Below are 21,025 nucleotides of genomic sequence, written 5' to 3'. Positions count from 1 at the left end.
ACTTTCTTGGAACAGTAAGTACTTTTGTTTATCCTGAAAATAGCAAACTGCAGAAAAACTTATGTTAATTTGGGGATAACAGAAAACTGAAGGTTTCCGTCGGAGATCCCAAGATGCTGAGTTGGCTCAGAAAGAGGCCGAGGTCAAGGTTGTCGATCTTCTGCATGCTGCTGACATCAAGGATAATCTGCTCAAAAAGAAGGATAAAGAGATTTCGGATCTCAGAGCCTCATTTGAGTTGGAGAAGACTGAGTTCCTTGAAGAGGCCAAGAAGTGTGCAGCCACCAGTATCCTGGAGTCGATGCTCAAGATGTCAGAGGAAGTTCAAGCGAGAGGCTACACGATGGATTCCTGGAACTCTGCGGCTTGGAGGAAGAAGCTGAAGATGCTGAGAGGCGAGAGGATTGAGGAAGATGATGTGGAGGGCACTTCTGAGGTGGTCAAGGAGGCAGGTGTTAGCGAGGAGGTGAAGGAAGCCAAGGCTGGTGAGGTGACGGAGTCGGAGAAGGAGGGTGATCAAGGTGAAAGTGACAAGGTTTGAACCGGGTGTTCCGGTTGTGTTAACGTGTTTGTGATGGTGGTTTTAAACAATTTTTATTTTGGTTATGTAAGGATAATGTAGCACTCTTAGGATAATGGTTTGGGTGGAGGGATCCTGGTTCAGGACGAAGCCCAAACCATCTTTTATTTCCTGCTCTAGAACAATATGATGGTTCGGGTGGATGGGCTCCGTTTTGAGTGAAACCCGAATCATCTTTTTCTGCATATTAGTATAACTTTTTATGACTTATATTGGTATCCTTTCCCCTTTTTCCATATAGAGAGAAATTTAAGTTTGTTAGAAATGAAAAATCTTTTAGTAATAGCTTAAGTTTTATTCAACAAACCATTACCAAGTCATAAACTTTATCTTGTAAATAATACGAAAGATAGAATATTCACAAATAGGAAATCATACCAGAATCGTATATCAATTAACCTGGATAATGTCTAGACCATCTTATTTTTGCAATAAGACCATTGTTTAGGATGGTCCTCTAATCCTGGAGATATAGCGATGAAATTGCAATATCAACATTATCCTGAAAATAATTTTATAAATTCTGGCGACAAGGCCTCAACAATCTGGCGACAAGGCCTAAATAAACTGGCGACAAGGCCCTTAGAAGAGGTGAAAACCTCTTAAACCTTAAGAATAAACTGGCGACAAGGCCCTTAGGAAGAGGTGAAAACCCCTTAAACCTTAGGAAATGGTACGTCTACCATAAACTCGAGATTCAAACCAATAGCTGAGGATAACGAGGTAACAAGTCACTATATTTCATGTGCTGGCCCCGTCTCTCAAACTACGGCCGAATAAACGTGCGCTACAGGCGATCTTAAGAAGAGGTGAAAACCCCTTAAACCTTAGAAGGCGTTTAAGTAATACCTTGACTGGCGACAAAGGCCGAAGAAACTGGCGACAATGCCCAAGAAGACTGGCGACAAGGCCCAAATATACTTCATCCCATGTGGGGATACCACATGTCTTCAGGCTACAAAACAGTCAACTCTAAGTGAGGGGTGGATGTTAGCCTTGCTAACACCCCTCCGATGCTTAAGTCAGTACCATGATAGAAGAATAATAATAAAAAATGAATAAAAATGTAAATTCGAATACATACCTTAGTCGTGTTAACATCACTGTTAAATTTCTCAGGATAGCAATTATCTTCGGGATAGGAGTCTTACATAAAATATTTTTTGAGGTGGATAGCGTTCCAAGCCCTTGGTAGTAAGTCACCATCCAAAGTGGACAATTTGTATGCCCCCTTTCCTGCTTCCGAATATATCAAGTAATGACCTTTCCACTTTGGTGAAAGCTTTCCATCTGCAGGATTTGTAGTATTTTGAAAGGCTTTTCGGAGAGCCAAATCCCCTTCTTGAAATCTACGAACCCTGATATTCTTATTGTATGACTTTCTATCTTCTGTTGATAAGAGGCCATTCTGATCTTCACCAAATCCCTGAGTTCTTCTACTGCATCTAGATCTTCAAGTAGACTTTGAGTGTTATCTTCGGGATTTTGATGACTGACTCTAGCTGTAGGGATAACCATCTCTGTCGTGATAATTGCTTCAGTTCCAAACACCAATGAGAAAGGAGTCTGACCAGTAGCATTCTTTGAAGTGGTCCTATCTGCCCAAAGAACAAAAGGTAGTTACTCGGCCCACTTTCCTTTCTTAGACACCAACTTTTTCTTCAGGTTATTGATAATGATTTTGTTGCTTGACTCGGCCTGTCCGTTAGCCTGAGGATGGACAGGTTTTGAAGTGATCATTTTGATTCCCCAACTGGCACAGAAGTTGGTGGTTCTCTTGCCGATGAACTGCGAGCCATTGTCACACACTATCTCTATCGGGATTCCAAATCTTGTCAGAATATTGCGTTTGATGAATGAGATAACTTCTTTCTCTCTGACTTGAACAAAAGATTCAGCCTCAATCCACTTTGAGAAATAATCTGTCATTGCCAGCATGAAGACTTTTCCTCCTGGAGCTCTTGGTAGCTTTCCCACTATATCCATAACCCACTTCATGAAAGGCCAAGGGGATATAATAGGATACAAGGGTTCTGCTGGCTGGTGGAGAATGTTGCTATGTCTCTGGCATGCATCACATTTATGGGAATAACTCATAGCATCTCTCTTCATCGTTGGCCAAAAGTATCCGGTCCTCAGGATTTTGGAGAATAGTGCTCCGCCCCACAGTCTCCTTCGTGGATATCCTGAAGAACTTCTTGAGCTTTCGCCTTCTCCAAGCACCTAAGATATGGTCCTACAAGAGATTTTCTGTATAATATATTATTCATTATAGTATATGGGATTACCTTTGTGCGAAAAGCTCTTGGGTTTTCATCCTTGGGGATAACTCCATCCTGAATATATCTCCTGATTGGGATAATCCAGGAATTTTCATTATCCTCAGGGTTCTCGATCCTCATATCTTCACTGTCCTATGATATTTCATTGACACCTTGTTCCTCTATTGCTGTGCTCAGGATGTGTATGATGGGAATCTTGACACCTTCCGGTATTCTGAAGGATGAAGCTAAGTATGCTAGGGCATCTGCTTCAACATTCTCTTCTCTAGGTACCTGTGAAATATCAAACATTTTGAAACATTTTGCTAGTTTTTTGACTAGCTCTAAATACTTCATTAGTTTTTCTCCTCTAACAGTATATGAACCATTAAAATGATTAGTTAATAATAATGAATCAACATGTACTTGAATAAACCTGATTTTCATGTCGATTGCTAGTTGTAATCCTACTATCAAAGCTTCATATTCTGCCTCATTGTTTGTGGCTTGGAATCCGCAGGTAATGGACTGAGGTATAATGTCCCCATGTGGCGATTTCAGCAGGATCCCGAGACCTGTTCCTCTAACATTTGAAGCACCATCAGTGTATAAAGTCCACTTATCTTTGGTTTCTTCCAGTTGTTGGACTTCCAAGTCTGTTTCTTCTTTAAGTTCACTGGTGAAATCAGCCACAAAGTCTGCTAATGCCTGGGATTTGATGGCAGTCATGGGTTCATATGCTATATCATATGCACTCAGTTTTACAGCCCATTTTTCCATCCTACCTGACATTTCTGGTTTCCTCAAAACAGACTTAATAGGGTAATTAGTTTTAACAAGAATAGGATGAGTTTCAAAATAATGTCTAAGTTTGGTAGATGCCATAATAAGTGCTAAAATTAATTTCTCAAGATAAGAATACCTGGTTTCAGCATCCAATAAACTCTTACTTACATAATAGATGGGATGCTGTTGACCTTCGAGATCCTTAGCTAGAACTACATTTACAACATTATTTGATACAACTAGATATAAAGATAGAGATTCACTTTCTTCGGGTTTTACCAGTAGAGGAGCAGAGGAAAGATAAGCTTTTAAGGACATTAAAGCTTCCTCATGCTTACTGGTCTACTCGAACCTTTTGTTTTTCCTCAGGATATCATAGAATTCTTTGCACTTTTCTGAGGATTTTGATATGAATCTGTTGAGTGCCGCTATTCTGCCAGTTAGCCTTTGAACATCTTTGACTGATGCTGGGGATTTCAGATTCAGGATAGCCTGTATCTGCTCTAGACTCGCCTCTATTCCCCTTTTGGTGACCATGTATCCCAAGAATTTTCCAGCTTTCACTCTGAAATGGCACTTTGCAGGATTCAGCTTCATGTTATATTTGTCGAGGATATCAAATGCTGTCTTGAGATCCTGGAGGTGATCCTCAGCTTTATTGGACTTCACCACCATATCATCAATATAGACCTCCATCGTGTCCCCCAGTTGATCTTTGAACATCATGTTAACTAACCTCTGATAGGTTGCACATGCATTTCTAAGTCCAAAGGGCATAGCAACATAACAATAAATACCTGTGGGAGTCATGAAGGATGTGTCTTCTTGATCTGGGGGCTCCATTTGGATTTGCTGAAATCCTGAGGATGCATCCATAAATGTCAGCATCTTGAGGCCGGCAGTAGCATCCACCATTGAATCGATGTGTGGTAGAGGGAATGGATCTTTAGGACAAGCCTTATTCAAGTCTGTGAAATCCACACAAACTCTCCATTTTCCATTCTTTTTCTGCACAACTACTACATTTGCTAACCTTCGGGGATATTGGACTTCCCTAATCATATTTGCCTTCAAAAGTCTTTCAACTTCTTCCTGGATAATTGTGTTTCTCTCAGGTGCAAACTTTCTTCTCTTTTGATGGATTGGCCTGAAAAATTATCATTTCCAAGTTTATGTGTTATAATATCTTTGGAAATACCTGTCATATCTTCATGTTTCCATGCAAATGTTGACAGTCTCGACTTGAGGAAATCGAGCAATTTTAACTCAATATCCTCAGGAATGCTTGTTCCCATCGGCACTTTGACTTCAGGATCCTCAGGATAAGGAAGTACTTCTTTAATTTCTTGTTCCCTGGCCTCCATTACGTCTTGTGCTGGCTTCTGTAATTGCTACGCCAGCTGGGGTTTGGCGGTACATTTCATAGAAGAGGTGCAGCAATTCTTTGCATCTTGTTGATCGCTGATGATTTTGATAACTCCCCATGGATTTGGAGTTTCACACATTGGTGATAGGTGGAGGGGAATGCTTTCATGTCGTGTATCCAGGGTCTGCCTAATATAATATTGCAACAAGACAAACAGTCAATAACACAAAATTTTTGTATTTTATTTACCCCTTCGACATATACTGGGAGTTTTATTTCCCCAATAGTGCTCTTAGTCTCTTCGCTGAATCCAACCAATACTGAGGAACTGGGAACGATCTCATCCTCAGGAATATTCATCTTTCTAAGCACATCTAATTGAATAATGTTGAAAAAGCTTCCACCATCTACGAGGATCCTGTGCACATAATGGTTAGCTACTTATAATGTTATTACCAAACTATCATGGTGAGGATCCTGAATGTTGACTCTATCACTTTCATCGAAGGTCATGGTCTTCGTTTGAGTGAGAACGGGTGCCTTTGTTGGTCTATCAGCCACTTCTAACTTCCTCTTATCAACATTTCTTTTTGCAGCAAAATAAGAGGTTCCGCAGATGTCGGATCCTCCGGATATGAACATGATTGTTTTTGCATCCGTTGGTGGAGGAGTTGGCTTTTCAGGAATATTCTCAGGATTTTGTTCCTTTCCCTTCTTTCGGCCAAGTAACTCTTTCAAGTGGCCTTTGTTGAGAAGATAGCTAATCTCCCTTCTGAGTGCGATGCAATCATCAGTCAAGTGCCCAAGTCTTCGTTGAAGGCACACCACTTCGATTGTCTTTGTAGGCTCCTTGTCTTTCCGTCTTCTTTGGCCACCTGGCTTTTTCACCTAAATCCTGCATGGCACACATTAATCCACCAATATCAATAGATAAACAATATTCAGAAACTTTAGGATATTCTTCATCATCCTCATCATCTACTGCATTGATCCTGGGGTTATCTGGCTTGTAGTAAGGCTTTGACCGATATGATTTTCCTGGGGATTCGGCCTTCCTGTTCGTCTGATCGTACTTCGGGATACCGATCTTATAGTTTTTCTTATCATCTTCTAGCCTGATATACCTCAGAGCTGTGCTTCTTGCTTCATCTAATGAATTGCATGGAGTCATAACAAGATCATCATAGAAAGAGGAGCCTTTTTTCTAACCCCAACTTAAGAGCTTCCACTGCCGAAGCCGGGTTTAGATTTGGAATTTCCAGTGACTCCTTGCTAAACCTGGTAATAAAATCTCTCAAGGATTCCCCAGGATTCTGGGTAATCCTGTAAAGATCACCTGTCATTTTCTCAAATGTTCTACTGCAAGAAAACTGGTTATTGAACAAGTTAATTACATGAGAAAAAGAAGTGATAGTATTAGGAGGAATACTCAGTAGCCATTTAATGGCTGCTCCGGTTAAGGTAGATGCAAACCCCTTGCAAAGACATGCTTCCTTGATTTTCATAGGGATTGGATTGATCTCCATATGCTCTCTATACTGTGCAACGTGTTCCTCAGGGTCCGTTGAACCATCGTACAGTTTCATATTTGGGGTTTGAAACCATTTTGGGATTTGTACGTCACCAATTGATGACACAAATCGGGATATTCTGTGACTATTAGTGGGAACTTCAGCACTGGGACGGGTAACACCAGGAACATTTGATATCATGTCCTTAAGCTTCTGTAATTCTCGGGCTAAACTTGAACTTATGCCTGCATCCTGCAAAAATCCTTGATTAGCATTAAAAGGAATTGTATAGAAAGCGTTACCCTGATTGATATTCTGAGGAACGGTTTGGGTGTTGTAGCTGGTATTCCCAAACATAGTATTTCCTGGAGTGAGAAATTGAGTGGCCGAAGTGTTAGCCTGCATCGGGATGAAGTCTCCCTGGTGCATCTCAGAGGACCCTGCAAATTGCTGAGTCTGAGCGAATGGCTGTTGAGGGTTGAAGGATCCTGATGGAGGCACTCCTGAGAATCCTGCCTGTTGCGGAAATCCTGAGGATACCACCTGCTGATAAGGACCTGAGGATCCTCCCTGCTGCGACAATCCTGAGGATAACGTTTGTTGATAAGGACCTGAGGATCCTCCATGCTGCGACAATCCTGAGGATAACGCCTGCTGATAAGGACCTGAGGATCCTCCCTGCTGCGACAATCCTAAGGATAACGCCTGCTGATAAGGACCTGAGAATCCTCCCTGCTGCGACAATCCTAAGGATCCTGTATGTTGAAACGGCCCAACAAAGGATGCATGCAAGTATCCTTGGGATCCAGATAAGTACAATCTCGCAGACCCTGAGTGCTGGAAGAGCGAGGATCCAGGGTTGTACGCCGTGGTTGACTCCGGACGCACCAATCCTGAGGATCCTGGAGGAGTGAAATCCAGAGATCTCGGGATTATTGGCGTGAATTCTTCCGCCGGCTTCTTGGCTTTTCTGATATCTTCCAGTTCCTTCACCAGCATCTGGTTGGTCTTGTTCTGGCGATCCATCTGTTCTTGTAACCGCTTATAAATAGACAAAAGTTCATTATTAGATACCATAACGGGATCCTGGGGAGACGGTCTCGATCCCGAAAACACTGGAGTAGCAGCTTTCTTCTGAATGTTGTCAGGTTTCTTCGGGATACCACCAGCAGGAGGAGGAGGCATAGAAGGCCTCACAGAGGAATCCGAAGCCGCGGCAAAAGAAGAAACAATTTTCGATTGGGTAGACATGTTGTGGATATTGAGAGTAGGGTTTAGTTTGAGAGTTGATAATGATCAAAGCACCGTTTGCCCCACGGTGGGCACCAAATTGTTTCTGTCAAAAATTAGCAAACTAACTTTTGATCAAATTAGTGCGTGAGCGGGGTGCTTAATGGTAAAATGATTGAACACAATGATGTGATTACGAGGGAAAAAACCCTTGATTACGATAATCTTGTCTCGGTCAAAAATTAACAATGTAATCTTTGGTCGAATTGCTTCGGTCAAAGATTAACAACGTAATCTTTCGTCAAATTGGTATGTGATTATGATAATCTCCGGCACAAAAAACCCCCGGACGGTAAAAACTATCACCGTCACTCTTATTAATAATAAAATGGTGGTTACAAATGATGGAGCTGATAAGTGATCGTAAGCTAAGTGTTACAGTGTATGCTAGTAGCTAGGTAAGTGAAGGTGTGTGTTCTAGTGATATTATCAGCTCGTTTATATAAGATAAAGTTACAACTGTTATCCCGAATAATCCGGAAACCCTAGACTATTTCTTCCATATTCCGTTGCTTGCCCACGTTCCATTTGACGAAGTTCAAGCACTAGCCGTTGTAAGTCCACGTTCATATTAGCATATTTAACAAGTGATCTTATCTGCAAAACAAATAAAAATAATATAGGACAATTGAATTAGTCAAATATCATCCTCGGAATATTAGCGTTGATAGGATAGCTCAAAATCCTTGAATCGTAGCTCATCCTGAGGATAGAAAATCTACACCCAACAGTTATTAGTTTTAAAACTAAGCATATTACGTGATTACCAATTTGTACTAGAAATGAGTCGGGCGGGTTCGGCTGATGGCTAATTTGGTTCGGGTCGGGATGGGTTCAGATCAAAACGGGCTTCAGGTTAAAACTAAGTCGGAACGAGTTTCACGTCAAAACAGATTGTGTTAAAAAGCGGGTTATTTGAAATTACTTTACATTTCATCTTTGGTTCTTGAATTTTGTCACCGGCAACGCACGTTTAGGCATCTGTTACACGGATGATATTGTATATACATATCGGGTTGCTCGCATTTAGGCATTGTGTGATGCGCTTATCGACACCGGTTACATGTCTGATGCCACGTTAAACGCATACCATCGTCGGGTTACGTATGTGCCGAGGTTACGAGCGTACTAACATTGGTCGCGTACACAGCTGTATCGCGCGGGCACCTGACTAGTATATATATATATATATATATATATATATATGACTAGCGCTATTTATATGTCAAGATGGACAAAACTTAGTAACGGATGAATTTCCATTTGTTGTTTTACAACACGGGATAAAAATTTCGGGATATATATATATGACTTATGATCCGATACTATTATGTGTGAACTAAGGATTTGGATTTTATTTTTATTTGCATTAATATATATATATATATATATATTTCATGTTAATTAGAATTTATATGTTCTGAACTGTATCTGTTTATGAACTCACCAGTGTACACTAACGTTTTATTTCGAGCACATCTCAGGAAACAAGTAGTTTGAGACTTGAGAGATCAAAGGACGGATAATGTGAAATAACTTTTAGCTAATATAAGGTGAAGGAGAAGAAATGGAAGTTATATATTTGTCATATTAAGTTTAAGTAGACAATGTCCATATCCAGTCTAGCTTGGTTTTGTGAACATATAAAGTCTTACTACGCTGTAAATTACCATGTATCAGTCAATCGCGATAACCTAGCCTTGGCAGGGTACATAAGTTTGTTGGTATTTTAAGCCAACCAATTTTTGTCGCGCGTCATAATATCGGTGTCTTGACCCTCTTTGTTATTAGTTTGACGATAATTTTGTCACTTGGGTCGCGTTCTAATGTTGGCGACCCGCTTTTTTTTTTTTTTTTCTTTTCTTTAGTTTATTTTTTTTAAATGATATTTAGATACCTACGTTTGATCCTCATACAAAGTCTTCTGCCAACAGAACTGTGTCGTCGCTTGAAATACAAAATTGTCCGATTGTTTTTCTTATTTTAGTTTTAACCCTTTAGTACTTCAATTATAACAATTTACTTTTTAGTTCTAACTATAGAAACATAAACTGTTGTAATTGAGTTTCCAAGTCACTAGTTATTACTTAAATTCAAAATTGACGTAAATGATGTGTTGAACCGGATTTTAAGTGAGGCCCACATATATGAGGTTAGGGTTGAAAAATTACCTATATAGTCAAACTTGGTGATGGATAAATAGGACTTGTTGGACTGAATTTCTGAAATGGTGTCTCGTACTCTCGTTCATCATTTAATCAACTGATGGACGCCGACAATAAGCTATTAACCCTGCCATCTTTAACTACAGATCATATTTACAACGTTCTTAAGGTAAAGCTGATGGTTTAAATCGACTACGAAAGTTGTTGTTACGCTACACATCTTATGATAAGTATATAACATTAGTGATGCTTTCAACTAAATTTTGTATTATTGTAATAGACATTGAAGAACAATCTTAGTTTTTACACTACACATCTTAGTTGTTGCTACACTACACATCTTATGATAAGTGTATAATATTAGCTTAAAATTTCGCATTTTCATTTTTAAATCTTTTTTTGCAATGTCTACACATAATTGAAAAAAAAACGAAAATAACCCATCTGAAATCGAAAATAACCGAAAACCGAACGGTTTGTATATTCAAATAACCAATGACTTATAACCGAACCAAACCATGCTCAACCCTAAAATTAAGGGTAAGAGATAGATGTGTATCAGACTCATAGCTTGAGAATATGATATTAGTCGATAAACAAGAGGAAAATAATATCAACGTATCATTATATCCGACAATTATAAACGGTTGGTTGTACTTTATTTTCAACAAGTCAAACTAATTGACTTTAAACATGCTGTTAAAACCCCCTTTCCATTATCAAAACTCTTTTAATTATTTTGTTAAAACGGTTGTATAATACATTAATTACTTGAAAATAAACAAGAAAAAAAACCCGAACGCATATATATTGGCCCATCCCATTTTGACCGGTATTAAGAAGTAAAAACTCACTTGAATCATGACAAACCTGGAAACCCAAATGTGTAATTTAGCCTAAAAGGTCCCTAAAAGAAATGCGATTTTCATGAGTTGGGGAGAGCATGGATGAGCGTTTTTCGATACCGGTACTGATTTGGTATCAAATTTTTAGTTTTCGGTACCAGTATTTCTCGAATTTGGCACGAAATACCGGTACCCTACCAAACATTTCGGTACAATACTCGTACCAAATATTTGGGATTTTCGGGATTGAGATTTTCTGGATCGGTACCATTACCATCCTGAGTTCATCCCTAGGGAGAGTATTAATAATAGGGGAGTGTAGTAATAATAATAATAATACAAATAGTAAAATAATAGAGTAATAATAATACAAATAGTAAAATAATAGAGTAATAATAATACACAAATTAAAGCAAGTTAGTTAAGCCTAATAGTGGACAACCTGAAAGTCTAAACTGGCCAAATAAAGGGTTAAACTTGCAACACCTTTTTTAATAAGTAATAACCCATTAACCCCTCTTAACCAAAAAAAACATAATAATGTTAAGAAATCTTCTAATAGTTACACACCCAACCATAGCATGACCTATACGATCGGGTCCATTACCCATGAATCTGTTTTAGCTTTGGATTCAAAGAAGTTGTCGGTTAGATTCTTCCCACAAGACGTAGTGCCTCCGCACACCTTTTAGCCTCCCTAGATCGTTCTTCTGCATCCTCAAGCTCTGCACGCCTCTTTCTCAAGTTGATTTTGGCAACCTTCATAACTGAAAGGTGGTTTGCTTTCATGTTCATAAGCAAATTATACATTTCAGTGGCCTCCTTCCTTTTCTGAATGTGAGCTTCAAGCCATGACACTTCAATGTTGACCGCCTTTGCATCCAACACTCGACTCTCTATTTCTTCTAGTTTCTTAATAACATCATTGGCTTGAATCTTGCATCGCAACTTCACAAACAGCCTCAAGGATTAATGATCTCATAAAATCCGTTTTCATTACACATTCGGCTGCAATGTCACCGTGTTTTTCCAAAATGGCTTTAAGAATCTTTGCAACACTTTGCTTAACTTTATAGCCTTCAACACAAACTATGCCATTTTGTCCGGATGAGAACTTTTCCACCTATGCAATAAAAGAACGCATATTAGAGGCAACAAAATTAGCGGGCCGGTCGGGTAATGGGACAAACAGATTGGGTTTTCTGTATTCTTTGAATTTAGTTATAACTAATATATGAAATGCAGTCTTGTAATTTATTGCTTAACATCAAAAGAATTAACCTGATTACAGTGGTGATGCCATGGGTTAAACTTAAATGTACTTAATTTTGTAATCACATTTAATATTCTAGGTATATATTCTTGAAGAAAATTAACAAAGGCTAACACAACCAACTTTGACCCATAAATTATTAAGCACTTTCTTTATTTTAGCCTGTTTGGAAACATTGTTTCATCAAAAAGACTTAACAAAAAAGCCAAAATTCACCCGTTTTTTTTTTTTTTTTTTTTTTGGGGGGGGGGGGGGCTAAGCTGCATTTTCCAATATTAATCATATAAATGTATAACATAACCGAGAGGTAGAGAGATACATTTTCAGCCAACTCACAAAGATAAAGCGAAACTTGTTAGTCTACATACAAAGTATATAATTACTTGATGTAGTTTACTTTCAAGTTATTGAAACTAAATTGGTGTTTAAGCATTAACAAGGTAGAACATGTTATAAGACTACAACGTTAAATAGTGCGTATGACTTACCTTCTCGTCTCTTCTTAGTTCAAGTTGGTTACAATGGCCTAGAGTAGCCGACAATCCAGACGTTGATTGGGCATTTGGTGGGCCAACGGGTAACTTTAAGTTCAATACTGAATCAGGATTGGTTGATTGAAGCAGAGATTCAACTTCCTCACCTTGCAATATGCTTACATTTTGGTCAATAGCAGTTTGACCTTCATAAGTTTGAGATTGAACTTCATCTTCCTGGTCCAACAATACGTTTATATTTCGGTCAACAACAGTTTGACCATCATCAGTTTGAGGTTGAACTTCACCAGATTGACCTCCAACAGATTCAATATGAGTTTCGAATTGAACTGGAACTTCAATAAATTGAGAAAATGGATCGACCTCAGACATGGAATTCTCAAGACCAACCAAACAATCTGTGGTAACATATTGTATTGCGGGAGTTATTGCGTTTTGAGGACAACATGTCATTTGTTTCTCATGTGCGTACAATACCTGTTATATCATGAAAATCATATTACTTTACTCATCTTAAGAAGCAATTTATACAAACAAACGGTAAACAAACATACCGCAAGAAAAGTTAAGGGGCCATTGTAGGGCTCTTTACCATTCCATCCCTCTTTAGTACTCTTCAAGCAAGTAATGATATTAGTACACCAATCCATGTTACCAATGTTGCGTACCTTGATTGATGCAAGAAATTTTTGATTTACGGTCCCACTCTTAGTTGTCTCACCCATGATAGAGTTGAAGACAACAAGGAAGTTAAGCTTAAAAATTTTTCCACCTTTCCTACATGATTTAAGCTTATCAACTACATGTTTAACAGTTATATGTTCTTGAATGAACTGTTTCCTCCATCTCTTTCTATTAACATCGCCTATTCTCACACTTCTGTTTTCATGTACGGGAATTTTCCCCATAGGCACTCCCAAAACATCATGAACCTTTGAAGGTGTTATTTTGATTATATGGCTGCCTACTTTTAACTCGTTCCTCTTATGATCATAGTTGACCAACAATTGTTGTCCCAATCCTGTTGGTAATTTGTGTATGCTTAAGGATTTTATAGATTCAAATCCCATCTCTCGTATAGCAGAACTTTGTGCATCAGTCAACCCTTGTACCGCACAACACAAGTCGACCGGTGGGTTTGTCGTTTCAAATTTCATGTATGCGTTCTTGTTTGTTATGTTAATTGGTGTCTATCTATCTGTCAGAAAGAAAGAAATAAAGAAAGAAAGCATTGCAAATGTTACAAGTTTAATAATTTTAACAAGTGACAAGACAAAAAAGAAATGCAGTAGAACTCCAAACAGTTTCTAAATCCCATCTAAGCTAAAGAATGAGAAAACATGTGAAATTTACAATCTGCTCACTATTTACTAATAATATCATAACTCAACAAATCATAATAACATCATTATTAATTTATTATAACTTAACAAATCTACGTTTAAACCCACATTTCTTCTCATTATTATTATTATCAAAATCACAAAAATAAAAACCCCTAACTTAACACTTCCTATGAGCTAGCTAACTTAGCTTACATGATTTTCAATGAAAATTAACCGCAAAATCGGTAGTACTTGAAAAAAAGACTCTGAAGAGAAACCAGTTGTCATTTTCCAGCTGCTTAATTAAAGGATGAAGGAGAACATTTCAGTTTATGAGTCTACTGAATGATGATTTCTAATTTCTAAGATGCAAAATTTGTTACCTAAATGAAGCAGATACATTAATCATGTTTTCGGTTAATTCGTGTCAACAAGCATATGTAGAAACACAAACTTAAAGGACCATCTAACACACCTGTAAATTAATAAAACTTGAAACAAACCATGTGAATGCGTGCCTAAAATGAGAAATAAATCTAGTATCCCCAAATTTAGCTAACACATGAAATGGATACAAACAAGTAAAGTAAAGTAACATTCATTCATTAATTACCTCAAAACGGTTGAAATCTGGATTGGAATTTGGAGGTGTTCAAACTTCAAACCTAGGGTTTTGAGAAAATTGATTCAAACAAGAACCAAAATGTGAGTCATGAGACACAGTACGAGTCGACAGGCTCTGTTCCCAAAAGGAAAGAAACAAAAAGAGAATAATACAAAGGAAAACATTTCATTTCCTATTCCTTTCAAAATATACTAGCATAATTGCCCAATTCATTCAAATTATCCCTTGTATTGGTTTCTAATGTTTGATATGGCGTGTAATTGTTTACCGGTGTAAACATGAGTAACTAAATATTATGAATGAATGTGATGAGAAGAAAGGTGATATTGTGGTGAAGGTTGGTTGGAACAGGACTTGTTTGGTATATACAATAATTTTAGACTCGGCCCGGACGCCTTATCGGGTCAAAGGTCAGACTAACTTGGAAGGGCGGACCGGTGCTTGACTCGGATGATGCCATAAATAATATATATATATATATATATAGGGGTGAGTTAACGTACAATAATCGCTTATCGTGCATTACATACGCGACTTCCTGCACCATCGATTCTAATTGAAATTAAAAACTGCTTAGTGGCATGATTGTAATTAACCTAAAAATACTTAACGCATACCCGTCAAAGTCCACAATCGCGACCATCGTCTACTGTCATGAGCACCACCATCGTCCGTCACCACCATCGATCGTTGGTCACAGGTCAGTTAAGTAATTTCCAATTGAAACTGAAATTGAAATTGTTGATGGGCCTAATTGATCAATTAACCTTGAAATTGATCCAATTAATCATCAATTTGAAGCTTCCGTCAATCAATTTTGAGTTTTGAGTTCTGGGTTTTTATATAGAACGTACTAACATTAAGTTTCTGGGTTTCTGTTTACACGTTCTGTTTAAAACGTTCAGAACATAATCAGTTAAACTTTAAAAGTTCAGTACAAAAAGTTTATAAGTTCTGTTTATACGTTTTTAAATAATGTTGTTTATAAGTTCAGTACAAATATTATGTTTAAACGTTCTGACCAAAAAATAACATCTTTAAACGTTCTAATACATTCAAAGAAGATCTGGGTGTTCAAAAAAATGAACATCTTTAAACATTCTAATACGTTCTAAGAAGTTCAGGTTGTTAAAAAAAGTTTAGAAGTTTTGATAAAGTTTAAAAGTTCTAAGAAGTTCTGGGTGTTCAAAAAAGTTTAGAAGTTTTGATAAAAGTTTAGAAGTTCTAAGAAGTTCTGGGTGTTCAGAACTTCTAAAACTAACAAAAAAAAATAAAAATTAAACACCTGTAAACATGAAATTGAACACTGAAATCACTTCATATAATCTCATAATCATCAAAACAATCTTCAATGGACCGTTAATTTGATCATTGATTCGATCATATGAACAAAATATGGGGCGTTTGCAACTGGGTTTCTGCAAAACTCAAAATTGATTAATTGAAACTTCAAATTGATGATTAATTGGACCAATTTCAAAGTTTAATTGATCAATTAGTTCAACAATTTCAATTTCAATTGGGCAATTTAATCAACTGACATGTGAGCAACGATCGATGGTTGTGTCGGAAGAAGATGGTGGCCGCGAAGGTGGATGGTGGACGGAATCATTGAACGACGATGGTGAAGGTGGACGGAATCGACGGGAGAAGGGGTTGAAGGAGGCTGGCTCGCGTAAATGGTTATTGAAGATGGGCGCTCCAGACACTCGCGTACCTATTGTACGATAAACGATTTTCGTATTCCATCCTTTATCTATATATATATATATAGGTATAAGATCATTTCAGAAGTTTTTTTACAGCGAAAAGTGAATGTATAACTCCATTAATCCCTAATTTCACTCTAATTCTTATGTGTAGGTGTGTTGTGTTTGTGTGTAGGTACGTACGTCGTATATGTGTATGTATGTTTGTATGTGTGTAGGTACGCAGGTTTCAATGTGGATCGGTACATTTGTAGGTGTATAGGTAGGTTTGAATGTGTATTAAGTTATAAATACAACCAACCTACATACATGTAGGTAACATCATAAGCAAGGGAGTGAAAAATTAGGGATTAATGGAGTTACACATTCACTTCTCGTACTTCTCGCTATAATATCACTTCTCGCAAGATTCATACCCTATATATATATATATATATACTAGCAAAAGTGCCCGCGTGTTGCTGCTGGTTCACGCAAGTTATCTTCTCGTATTGGTTTGTAGTGTTTGGTGTTGTGTGTAATGGGTTATCAGTGCGAGCGAGCTGCCACGTGTGCATATGGTTTGGTAGATTATTTTTGGAGGGGTTGCGCAATAACATATCCATATACATTGGATACATCGTGTTTTGTGAAATATTTGTTAATAAAATAAGTTTGTATCGGTTCTGTATTTTTCAATCAACATAAAGGATTGAATGTGTGTTAATTGGTAAGTAGTTAGAGTTGAAATTTAATCGACAATAAAGTGATTTTATTGTGCACATGCATACTGGCATATGCATATATATTGGATCAATGGTGTTATAAATTACTTGGTACTTAAGTTCTAGAAACAAAAACTTTTATTAAGACAATGCGTTCAATGTATTGATTTTGTAACTGTGTACTGGCCACTGGGTATATACCAAGAATGATATTAAGCTGTCAACAAGCAAATAATAGCTAATATATTATGACAATAAGAGACCACCAGCATGGTCAGTTGACCACGGGAAATTCAACGTAAATTTTGACCTAAAAATTCATTATTGACCAAAAATCAATTTTGACCATTAAAAGTCAAAGTTGATACTAAAATGACCCTTTTTAAAGTGACACCTTTTGACGCACCGATCCAAGCCTACTCTTTTAAGGTGACTCATTTCGACCCGAACCAAACCGACACTTTTTCATCGTGACTCGTTATAAAGCAAAAAATGACATCAGAAATTTTAGTTTAATATATACCCATATTGTACTTCCAAAAATTCTATATTGGTGATAAACATATAAAGAAAATGAGTGTTTAAAGAAACATCCAAAGTGATGATATTTGTGTGATGATGAATGAGAGCGTGAAAAATATTAAATTGAAAATTGTATATTGACTTTAAAAGTCAAACTGCACAATGTTAAACATATGACTCGTAATATAAAGTATCAAGCCAAATATAACACAATTGAAACTTAGATACTAACAAACTGAGCATCATACTCATCTCACCAGCTTCTCTTCTCTGATTCAATCTAACTCTATGATTGTTCCATAAAAATAATTTTAAGACTTAACTTTTTTGAACATTTTCTTTGATTTAATTTAACATCAACAATATAGTTATACATATTTTTTAACGGTCTAGCAGGAAAGTCATATACATTTATAGAACCATGTGAAATCACATCTGAGTCAATTAAAGTCAAACTTACTCTAATTCTCACAAATGATCTATAAAATTGCTTTTTCCAATCTTTTAAAAGGACAATAATACGTTTTTCTTAAAAAATAGTCCAACTCTCTGTACTTTTCAGAAACAATATCATACTCCTGATTATGATCACTTTAAGTATGGGATTCATCATAAAGAATTCATATACCCCTCATTATGGGGGTCCAAAATACCTGGACCCGATTAACCTGACCCAAACCCAAATACGCTAATTTGGGTCAGGTCAAATATGATCAAAAATTATAATCGGGTCATTCAGGTTAGCCCGATTAACCCATATTACTATTAAGGTCGGGACATGGGTTTGTGTTTGATAAAAATCACCATATCAGTTTGTAAACGAGCCAAGACCGAGGCTTGCTCCAAGAAGCCTTATTTTTAAACGAGCCGAGCAATCTAACTTGGTTTGTAAGTTAGCCAAACCAGATTGGGTTATAAACAAGCCAAGACCGAAGCCTGCTCGAAATCAGATTGTTTGCAAATGAGCCGAGCGGAGCCTGCTTGGTTTGTAAGCCAACCAAACTGGATCGATTTGTAAACAAGCCAAGATCAAGGCTCGCTCAAAATCGACTTCTCTTAAATGAGCCAAGTTCTTGGTTTTTAAGCAAGCCGAGCTGGGTCGGTTTGTAAACGAGCCAATACTGACCTAAGGTAAGATTAGATTGTTGGCTCTCACCTGCTGGTATCGTTTAGCTGGCTCGTTGGCTTGATAGGCGGCTCGTTTAAAATTAAAGCCCAATATATAAAAATTCTAACTTTTATAGTTTAACTATGATTTTTTGAAATAGTAGCATACACTCTAACATTAAATAGAAAAGACCTCCAACAGGAAGATGGAGGTGTTCGACAATATACAAATCAAAACACAAGATGACAGAAGCCCCTATAGAAAATTTAAACCGACACACAAAATGAAGGCGACTTAACCTAGTCAAGCCAAACAATATCTTTGTGATTAGATTTGTACTTTAACCAATTGGAAAGGGTTGTCATGATCTCGTGCTGCACAGAGAGAGTCCCGTTCTTGAATCTCTTCGCATTCATCCGTTTCCAAACATGCCACATTGAAGAGCAAAATAATCAAACCAATATACGCCTGCCCAATTTGTCATCTGGCTCATTCTCCACCTCCAAAAAATTCTCAAATGAATCTAGACCCGTTAACCTGATTAATAGTTAACTTAAGCAACCCAACTAAAATGTTCTTTAGCTTATGTATATATTCAAACAATATTTTGGAAACATATGTTAGCTTATGTATATATTATATATTTGTTAGCTTATGTATATATTCAATATTGATTAATATACTTATGTATTCTACCCTTGTCTTGTATAATTTGAAACATTAGTTGTTCAGATTGTCTAATGTTTCTCCAATATATTTATGTTGTTCTTTGAGTAAAAGATCCTTTTTTAAAGAGAGAATATCCTAAAAAAACACATTTTTCAGCATGATTTCCAAACTTATCCAGTTATTCAAAAAAGTGCTAAAACAAAGGCAAACAAATGTTCTAAAGTGATTAAGAGAGGGTTGAAAACCAAACATGAGTTTGTAGGGTGATTTGCCTTGAAGAAGGAATATTATCGATTGACATGAGTTTTCTTATATGGGGAAACCACTGCAAGAATTTTAGTAAAATAAAAACATTTTTTGGGTTTAGTTAAATTTATTGGCAAATTTTTTATAGTTTATTTTAAGGATAATTGTTTTGTGATATGATTACAAGAATTATTCATCTTTACCGTAATATTATTGGGTTTCAGATTAGTTTTTTATTTAAAAAAACCCGAATAACCCGACCCGATTAACCCAAAACCCGATTGGGTTGATGGGCTCTTTTTTGTTTTGTCAGCTAGGATACATATATTTTTTAATTAATGCACGATAGCAAGAATCAGGATGGTTTAGTAACCGTGTACAAGAAAGTTAAGTTTTCACAAAAATGTTTTGAAGAGGATAATAACAACCATTTATATACATTACTTGATATAGGGCTCGCCCCTTCATTTTTACATGAAGAACAAATGAAACTCATTCATCCGTAACTTAAGAAGTCAAATAGCCAAATATTCAATAAAAGTATGCCCAACAACCTGCAACTCCTACGCATATTCTTGAGATACACTCTGTTGCATTATGAGGCTTCACAAAGTCTTTAACTTCCACGTCAACATATATTGGTCTATAAACAACAAAAGTTTGTTGATCCAAAATAATCCAGGGTCTTAAGATTATCCTACATGTAGTCGTAACCAAGTTCAAAAGATCCTTCATGAAAGCTTCAACAAAATTCAATTTCATGTTAAAAAGTTTTGGTAATATTGTATTCATTAACATGTCACAATTCCAGCTATAATAATAATAATAATAATAATAATAATAACAATAATTGTAAGGCCCCGTTTCCGGTGCCTCACTTTAACGTCGGATTTACTCATAAACACAGTTCTACAAATCAGAGTTTATTAAAACTTTCGCGGAATATAAAACTTTAACCGTTTATTACAAGTCATTTAATCTTTTCTTTAAAACCATAACATAAATCATCATATTAAAACGTCATTTGTTCCATCCTCAAATGCCAGCCGTTCGATCCATGCCATGTGCCAACCACATGCTAGCTCTTTAATATTATTCACTTGTGTTCATACTAAAATTCAACTACGCTGAGTGAGTTCTAGTTAATCAGGCGACATACAATACATACACATATCTTACATATATACATATCTTAACGTTGTATAAATATCCATAAGAGGAACGTCACATAATATCTATTAAAAGAACTATTACTATTACCCCTACTATTTATATTCTCCATAGAAGGGCACTCTATATATATATTCTCCATAGAAGGAACATCCTATATACTTTCATAGAAGGAACACTATGCTTTCCATTAAAGGAACACTATGCTTTCCATCAAATGAACACTGGGCTTTACATTAAAGGAACACTATGCTTTCCATCAAAGGAACACTGAGCTTTCTATTAAAAAAACACTATGCTTTCCATTTAAGGAACACTCTATATATTATCCGTAGAGGGAACTCTATATATAAGTTATCATTTAACATCCATATAA

General features: G+C 36.8%; 1 protein-coding gene across 1 annotated transcript; it reads right to left on the bottom strand.

Annotated features, from left to right (window-relative positions):
- Positions 1–12,535: 12,535 nt before the first annotated feature.
- LOC143623399 (uncharacterized) lies at positions 12,536–13,728 on the bottom strand. The gene is made up of 2 exons (XM_077094322.1): positions 13,126–13,728; positions 12,536–13,048 (listed from the first exon to the last, which is right to left on the bottom strand). The coding sequence occupies exons 1-2, from the start codon at positions 13,726–13,728 to the stop codon at positions 12,536–12,538; spliced, it is 1,116 nt and encodes a 371-aa protein (XP_076950437.1).
- Positions 13,729–21,025: the final 7,297 nt, after the last annotated feature.

Source organism: Bidens hawaiensis, unplaced genomic scaffold, assembly GCF_021521415.1.
Source record: "Bidens hawaiensis isolate Kalapana, Puna unplaced genomic scaffold, B.hawaiensis_p1.1 tig00003430_1, whole genome shotgun sequence".
Classification (NCBI taxonomy): Eukaryota; Viridiplantae; Streptophyta; class Magnoliopsida; order Asterales; family Asteraceae; genus Bidens; species Bidens hawaiensis.
The sequence above is the reverse complement of the archived record's forward strand: the minus strand, read 5'-3'. Positions and strand labels throughout refer to the sequence as shown.